The 8,587-nt window shown below is 39.3% G+C and overlaps 1 protein-coding gene across 1 annotated transcript; it reads left to right on the top strand.

Annotated features, from left to right (window-relative positions):
- The first annotated feature begins 4,269 nt into the window (after positions 1-4,269).
- Positions 4,270-6,184, top strand: RPS29 (ribosomal protein S29). The gene is made up of 3 exons (XM_006193275.3): positions 4,270-4,429; positions 4,663-4,762; positions 6,065-6,184. Exons 1-3 carry the CDS (start codon positions 4,368-4,370, stop codon positions 6,071-6,073), a joined length of 171 nt encoding a protein of 56 aa, XP_006193337.2. The 5' UTR covers positions 4,270-4,367; the 3' UTR covers positions 6,074-6,184.
- Positions 6,185-8,587: the final 2,403 nt, after the last annotated feature.

The raw sequence follows: 8,587 nt of genomic DNA, 5'->3' as shown, positions 1-8,587 counted from the left end.
ATGGGGTTCTTGCTGTACGCCAGCACCTATGCTAGATGTTTAAAAGGCAAAGATGAATTTACATTGTTTAGAAGAGACAAATAAACCAATAATTATATTACAATGGGATTGTTGCGGAAAAATGTGTTACAGCTTGGTGTTACAGCTCAGTTGTGACAGCAACCTGGATCCGGGCGAGAAACCAAGCAGCACTCGGAGAGTTGGAGAACTCAGGTTTATTACACCAGCGGGCCGAGAGGAGTTAACACTCCAAGCTCTGGACCCTGTCTGTAGGTTTACACAGGCCTTTATAGGCTTCCCGTTTACACTTTGCAACATCATACGCAAATAAAGTATAATAAAAGTTGACCACCTAGGAACAAGCTTTGTAGAAATAGACCAATCAGACTTCTATCCATTACAGGTTATTACAAGATACTGAATATAGTTCCCTGTGCTATACAGTAGGACCTTATTGTTTATTTTATTGTTGTCTATTTTATATATTGTAGTGTGCATCTGTTAATCTTATATATAGTAGAGTACATCTTTTAATCCCAAACTCCTAATTTATCCCTCCCCTCCTTTCCCTTTGGTGACCATAAATTCATTTTCTATGTCTGTGTCAACTCTGCATTTTAAAACATACCATATTTCTTTTAGCAAGTTTGGAAGTTTGCAGCAAGAGAAATCTTAGGTTATCTTACCCAAAATAATTGCTATATGATTACTTATTTAATGCCTGTCTTCACCTCTAGACTGCAAGCTTCCTGACAGGTTCTGAGTTATATGCAAGGCCTAGCATAGTGTTCACATGTACCCAATGCTTATTTGTAGGAAGAATGAATGAGTAAATGAATAACTGATACCCATTACTCATGCAACAAATATTTATGAGAGGCTGCATTATGCTAAAATTGAGTAAGCTTTCAGACTAGAATGTATTTGGTTAATATTGCTTTTGTTGGAGTAAGTAGCTAGCCATTTGGGAGGGAGGGAAGGTGGATTTCTCTCCCTCACTCCTGGAGGATGGTGAAATAAATTTTATGTGGATTGAAGGTTTAAATGAAAACCAGAAATGTAAAAGTACCACAAGAAAACACAGTAGAGCTTTTTTAGAATTTTGATCCAAGACATAAAGGTTGTAACCTCACAATTGAATAAATTTTAATACATAAAATTTAAAACTTTTTGCATGGAAGAATACACCATAAATAAAGAAATAAATAAGAATCTGGGGTTATGGTGAATAGAATAACTTTGCAACCAATATGAAGGTCAAAGGGCTAATTTTCTTCCACATAAGCATTTGCAAATGTACAAACTACAGACCAGCAACACATCAAGACAGTGGGCTGTAGACTTGAAGGAGAAGGCCCCAGATAAAGATCCATGGTTGGCTTATAAACATAGGAAAACATGCTCTGCATTATCAAAATTCAAATTGAAATAATATTTACCATTTTTAGGCTGTCAGAGGACAAATATAAAAATGTTTGCTAGTTCACACTGTTGTGGGATTGTGGGAAAACAAATACTTTGTATGGGTGTGAATTTGAACCGCTACAATTTCTAGAGAGGGCAAATTGGTAATATCTATCAAAAATTTCAAAGCTCATATTCTTTGGCCTAGCAGTCCCATTTCCAGAATTTTATTTTATACATACTATTATAAAGTACAAAGACATACTATTATAAAGATATACAATTAGATAGAGATATAATTTAACTATGAAAAAGAATATTCACCCAAAGATGTTTCAATTTAACTTCATTCATTATTTTTGCTATATGTTTCTCCATAGCTTTTATACCCTTCTAAGATGCTTTATGAGCTACCTATTTGTGAAAACGCTGGGTAGAGTAGGCTTCTGTTTCTGTAAATGAAAAGAGATGTAATAAACATATATATGAACATAAATACAAGCGTATGTTATGGACACATTTATACATATATGTGTCCATATATGTACATATAGATATACACTTGTGTGAGAGGATGGGTACATAGACTATTTCTTTAAAGATCCCCCTCCCCCAAACTGATACCACATTGGTCTGGACAGGAAGACTGGAGAAATAGGGGTCTGGGATGGATGAAAACTTCCTTTTTATTTTATTATTTTTTTGAGATTTAAAAAAACATATATTATGTATCTGTTTTCCTTTAGAATGTAGTTAATTAAAATATCAACATTTGTTGAAATGGATATACATATATGTTCTGAAATTGAAGATAGCTCGAGAGATGTTGATCTTTTTTTTGTTTTTATCTTTTTGTTTTGTTTTTTGTGAGATGTAGATCTTCAAATGACAAAATTCTGGATGTACAATCAGAAATAACTTTGAGAATAATATGAGGAAGAAAAGAGAAGATATCTTGAACCATTGTAATCTTTTAAAAATTATGGAGACCAACTAGGAAAGACCTGAGAAGGCTATAAGTGGGCAAATGTTAGATTAGCTTTTGAGAGGCACTTGAGTTTTGTAAACTACGCATCAATGACTGATAGAAATTCCAGGCAAACTGTAGAAGCTTGACATTGGGACTTCAGTAGTCAGGATTTAAGTTAAAATTCCTTTCAGTCTTATCAATTCTTAGGCCTTTGGGGTATCCTCCTCTTAATCTCTTCACTGACCACAGTAGCATTTCTTTGAACAGGTCCAAATTTTATCCTCTGCTTGAAAATTTTCAAAGATGTTCTAGAATTTTCAGGCTGATGTCAAAAGCTCTTGGTTTAGAAAAAGATTAAAAAATTCTTTTCATCATCTGGCTGCTTTATACTGCTCTAATGACCTCATCTAACTATTACACTAGGTTGATTACCTTCTTCAAACTTTTTCCAGCTCATTCTTTGGCTCAAACTCTTCCTCTCCTTGAGCATTCCCTTCCATTAAGCGCTGCCTGTATAAATACTCTTCACTTAAGGTCTACTTCAAAGGGCCCCACAAATGGACCTCAAGCAGGAATTAATCTCTCTCTTTGCTTCTCTCCTATTCTATGGGCACATCCATCACTAAATACAGATTTTCTTGCTTAGTTGTCGACAAAGCATTGAGTCACAAAAGTTGAAACTGGAAGGAAGGGCTCTGAGGTAATCCTATTTTCCTCACTACATTTGTTTTGAGGGTAGGATCAAGTCACACCTGATTTTTCAATCTCTGACTTGACTCCTTCTTCATCATGCAACAAGGAGCCTAATTTAGATTGGAAGGGCATCCTACCAGAATCCTGAAATAACATACCTTCAAAAGCTGTGGTGCTTCAGTCCTAATATAAGAATTCATGTATAAAAGTTTCCTGCATTTTTGCAGATTGTGATACATTTTATAGATCTGGTTAAAGCTTTGGTGTCAGAGCCATGTACAATTTTAGGTTTATCTAGAGACATTATAAGTGACCATGTGGATTTTAGACATTTTTCAGTAGATTATTAGATGGAATTTGTGTATTTAATTTGATTTGTCACCAAATCATCAGGTCTAAGCATCATTCAATGCATATTTACTTGTTTCTTACTTTAAACTCAACTGCATTTAAACATTAAACACACTGTCTCGTGTCATTTTGGAATGGTGTAGGTTTATTTCGACTAGCAGTGCGTTAGAAAAAAATGTTGAAAACATTTTAACAAAATAGGAACTCCTATCGTTGGCTCCTAATTATTACAGTTGATTTTAAGTGATTTTGTAATTTTATCCCAGTAGGTGTCAGTGCTGAGTTAAGGCAAAAATGCTTTTTCTAAGTGTAAAATTTTAATTAAAAGAACGTAGAAGGTTCAGGTGATGAAGAATAGACGGTAGAATAGTCAGATCATTATTTCTTGAGGGCTCAAAATTCATTTCTGGGTGCTCAAAAGAGACGGGGTCTCGCTATGTTGCCCAGGCTGGAGTGCAGTGACTATTCACAGGCGCGATCCCACTACTGATCAGCACGGGAGTTTTGACCTGCTCCGTTTCCGACCTGGGCCGGTTCACCCCTCCTTAGGCAACCTGGTGGTCCCCCGCTCCCGGGAGGTCACCATATTGATGCCGAACTTAGTGCGGACACCCGATCGGCATAGCGCACTACAGCCCAGAACTCCTGGGCTCAAGCGATCCTCCTGCCTCAGCCTCCCGAGTAGCTGGGACTACAGGCGCGCGCCACCACGCCCGGCGACCGGGGGTGGCGCAAAACGAGACTAGAGGCTGAAGTGTGGTGACGTCATCAGCTATGCCCGCCTAGAAAATTTCCAAGCTTCCTCTTCTCTCAGGCGAAACAGCGTGTCCACACTGCGCACGCGTCGCTTGTCAGCACTGCCTTCTGGGTAAGATGTCTCCCCAAAATTTGAAGAGCGCATGCGTGCGCTGCCTCTTTCCTTTTGCCTCGTTGCATCCGAGGAAGCAAGATGGGTCACCAGCAGCTGTACTGGAGCCACCCTAGAAAATTCGGCCAGGGTTCTCGCTCTTGGTGAGAAATAATGTGGCTTTAGGGAAGGGTTGCTTTGGGGTGTGACGCTGCTTGAAATGTATATAGCGGAGCCGGCAGGCGGCGCGTGGGGGGAGAGGAAATCGGAGCTGTGGCTGCCGCCATTACAGGCCTCTGATGGGTCCGCAAAGGCTGGTAGTGCGGGTGGCGGTCTCCCAAGTGCCGAATCCTTTTAATTTCTGCAGCCTGCCGTAACGCCGTGTCTCTCCTTGCAGCCGCGTCTGCTCAAACCGGCACGGTCTGATCCGGAAATACGGCCTCAATATGTGCCGCCAGTGTTTCCGCCAGTACGCGAAGGATATCGGCTTCATCAAGGTACGTGTTGGCGGACGCCATGCTCTCCGGTTCCCGTGGGGGCACAAGGAGCGAGTAGTTCCGTGGTGTGACCGTTTGACCCACGCCGTTTCCCCCTTTTAGTCAGCAGGGCTATTCCCCCGTAGTGGTTGACATTGTCGAGTTTTTGCAGTCAGGTTAATAGAATGTAGCGGCAAGAGGTGATAGGCCTTAAAAGTGATCGGTCTTTCTAATCCCCTTTTACCCACCTTTGCCAGTTTTAGGTGCCATGTATAATGTTGGGTGAAATTACTCACTTAGCAGAAACCACTACGGTTAAATATTAGATCTCTAGTCGTATACATCTATTTTTGAGCAAAATACGTGCGTTGACCACTGCCCCGAAATGTTCAATAGCGTCATACAGTGAAATGAGCTTGAGGTTTGGGGCCAGGTAGACTTTTAGGATTCAGAGAGGTTTGCCGTTTAATAGTCCTATGACTTTGGTCAAGTCATTAGATGGTAAGTTTTTGCCTTTTAAAAAATGCACCATTGTTACAAAAATTAATGTGTATATGAAGCTTTCTTGGCTCCTAAAAGTCACTTAAATGCTGCAGGTTTTGTCGTTTTTTTTTTTAAAGATGAAAACTAACTGCTTACTGGCTCTTGGAGATACAGTCACTGGTCTTTGTACTTAGAAGATGGCAATATTCAGTAGAACCTACTTGTTAAATTTGGATGTCCTTAGGTTGAAGTGTTACGGTGGATATAAATGGTTAGTGTGAGATTTCTGTGACAGGTGAAATATTTTTAAGCTTAAATTTTTGGCTTGGACTAAATGTTTAACAAGTATACGTTTAGTGTTACAATGTGTAAGTTCAGTGTCTCAGTGGGAGGTAGTACATCGCAGATGAGAGAATGGACTCAGGCCCACTAGTTTTGTGTTCCATTTCTCAGAGGTTAAGGTTAAATGAATTAATTTATGAACGGCTCCTAGAATAGTGTCTGGCAGACGTTTGAGTACAAAAATAGCTGTGTAATACCTACTAAAAGATCATCCTGGGCTTTTAATAAAGATCATTTTATGTAGCAGTATTTTTCTAAGTAGAAAATTTCTTTGAGGGTAGAAGTGGGAAATTCACTGTCTAAAATAGTTGAGATTTGTGGAGCAGCTTGTAGTAGATATTCAGTAGATATTTAAGTTGTTTAAATCTGGATAGCTAGTTTGGGTCAGATTTCCAATTTAAACCTTGTTCTGTAATAAGCCATTTTTTTCTGAGAATAAAGTGGATATTTAAAGCGTTCTGAATTAATACGTTTCTTGTTTGCCTTTTTTTATTTCAGTTGGACTAAGTGAACGTCCTTGAATGGATCGTCCAGCACATCTACCCTATGCAGAAACAATGCTAATTCCTTGTATATAAAATAAAAATTTCAATTATGAGTGATTTAATGTGAATGGAAGAGTCAGTGACTGTAGAAATCTTTTATTTGCTGTTACCTTCTCAGTGGATTTGTGTTCAAAATATGTGGCTTATTTTCTCTCAGTTACATAAAAGTATTCATACAGAACTCTGGCCAGGTTTATTTTTATGCTTCAAAAAAACCATATTTGTTAGTGGCCTCTATATAGCAGCATACAGCATATATAACTTGAGACAAATTGTCTTTTGAGTAGTTGGCTTGCTATGGTGAGCTGGGGGCAGTGAAAGTAAAACTTGAAAATTGATTTTGAGAAAGAAGGCTATCACTAAAACCTACTCTGAGCATTTGCCTAGGGGTGGCAGTCTTAGCTTTTGGGATAATTCACAGAAAAGCTTGTAAATTTCTTTTTTGTATGTGGAAGGGGGCAGTGATTAAAACTAAAATGGGTCTTATTAACAGTACATCTCTGGGGCAAGGATAGAGATGGGGAAATAAGTCTGTTAGAATATTTTAGGCAAATAATCTTGGCTTGGACTAGGATAAAAGTGGTTGGGGTGGTCACAGTGACTTCTGAAGAAAAGGCAGTTTGTTTAAGGATTGCGCGTGGGAGGTAAAGGATGACAGGGTTTGGGTCTGAGCAATTGGAAGGGTACAGTTACTGTTGAGCTAGGACTGAAAACTTGGCTTGGAGAAGAAGAAAAGTGCCGTTTGGGGTGTGGTAAATTCAAAATGCTTACTAGACATCCATGTGGAGGTCTGAAGTAGGCCTTCTGGAATCCACAGGGGACTGGAGATCCAACTAGTCCTCAAGAGTATGAATAGTATCTGCTTTTTGGGGATCCTATGACTAGATGAGTTCTAGGCCCTAAAGTCGGGATTAAATAATACTTGGAGAAGACTGTTCTGAGTTGTTTCAGGAATAGGTAGGAAGATGAGGATTCAGCAGACTAAAAGAACCAAAAAAATGGCTTACTAGAAGCCAAGCAAAAAGTGATCAACTGTAAGTGCCTCGCAGTTGATTGCTATGAAGTCAAATGGGAGAAAATGTGACATTGGGAGCTGGATAGGGAAGAATGTTCTGATTGTGGTTAAATTAGCTGTGAAATTCTCAAAATAGTTGAACACATGGCTAGTGTACCTCCTAAAACCTTAAAAGGAGCTCATAGAAGTTAGGGACACGGACACTTCAGTTTCATGAGCTTCATAGTAAATCTATCTCTACTGACCCTGAATCCCAGGAGTATGTGGTAATATGTGGACTTACCATGTAGGTTTTTGTTTTTTAAAGTGTTAACTGGGAGACTGTCTAGGGAAGACCTAGGTTTTGAACAGGGTAAGGAGGTTGGTAGAATATTGGGAGAGGATGTTGAGGATGTAGCTGTTTTCTGCTGATTCTGCAGATAGAGTGGGTGGGTGAGAAGCAGTGCCAGCTGAGCAGATGTAAACGTTTTTGGATGAAGAGGCTTACACATCTAGTGATTTAGGTAAGTGAGGTGATGTGTGTTTGATTTGGTTACCAGTTTTAAGGAAGAGATGGGGTAGTCCTGGGTACATGCTAATGCAAGAGTTGAGCAGTGGCTGAAGGAACTCATGGAAGGGAACATTGCCTATCCAGTCCTGGCCTCTGTGTGTGTGTGTGTGTGTGTGTGTGTGTGTGTGTGGTGGTAATGGGTAGGAAGGCTGGTGTGGATAAGTGTTCTTCTCTGTTAGGTGTTGAATAACTTGCTGCTGAAGATGGGATTCTAAAATATATATGCCAGACATGCTAAGTGCTATGTGTCCTATCTTTTTCAAAGCTTTTCTGTGGATATTACCCTCACTACATAGCTGAGGAACCTGAGGCTTAGAGATTAAGCAGTTTCTGCCCAGTCTTCCCAAGTTAGAAAGGGATCAAAACTGGACTGAAGCTCGAGTCTGACATCAACACTAATACTCTTAATCCCCACAACACACTTATCGTAAGGTTGAAAGACTACCTCTTATCTCCAAAGATCAAGTAATTACATGATGGCAAGCACTGCTTTTTACCACAATTTGATGCCTTGTATATTAAGAGTAGGTTGTCAGTTGTTGAGTTGAATTAGATTTCTGAGTAAAAGTTCAATAATGTTGATGGCAAAATGTGATAGGTCCTGTAAGAGAGATTTATACAACCATTGGAGCATAGAGGATACAGTCTTGGGTTTGGGTCAGTTGAATTTTTAATTTAGGGCTGAATGGAAACCTAGTAAAGGACTATTCAAGGGAGAATTCAAAGCATCACACTTGAGGTGAATCAAGGATGTTGAAAGAAATTTATAAGTAAATGTAAAACTTTTCAGTAGGGGAAGGAAGTCAATTATCCATCAGATGGAATTTGCAAGTCTGTGGATAAGTATCATTTATGTACAACTTGCAGAGCTACAAAATAGCTCAAAGACTCGGAGCCCCTCACCCCAAGAT

The sequence above is a fragment of the Camelus ferus genome, chromosome 6 (genome assembly GCF_009834535.1).
Source record: "Camelus ferus isolate YT-003-E chromosome 6, BCGSAC_Cfer_1.0, whole genome shotgun sequence".
Classification (NCBI taxonomy): domain Eukaryota; kingdom Metazoa; phylum Chordata; class Mammalia; order Artiodactyla; family Camelidae; genus Camelus; species Camelus ferus.
Note: the sequence above shows the minus strand (reverse complement) of the source record. Positions and strands in the feature narration are given on the sequence as shown.

Excerpts from the sequence above, each read along its gene's own strand:
- RPS29 (XM_006193275.3), top strand. The coding sequence starts at position 4,368 with ATGGGTCACCAGCAGCTGTACTGGAGCCACCCTAGAAAATTCGGCCAG. Across the intron at positions 4,430-4,662 it reads GGCCAGGGTTCTCGCTCTTG|CCGCGTCTGCTCAAACCGGC; the intron begins GTGAGAAATAAT and ends CTCTCCTTGCAG.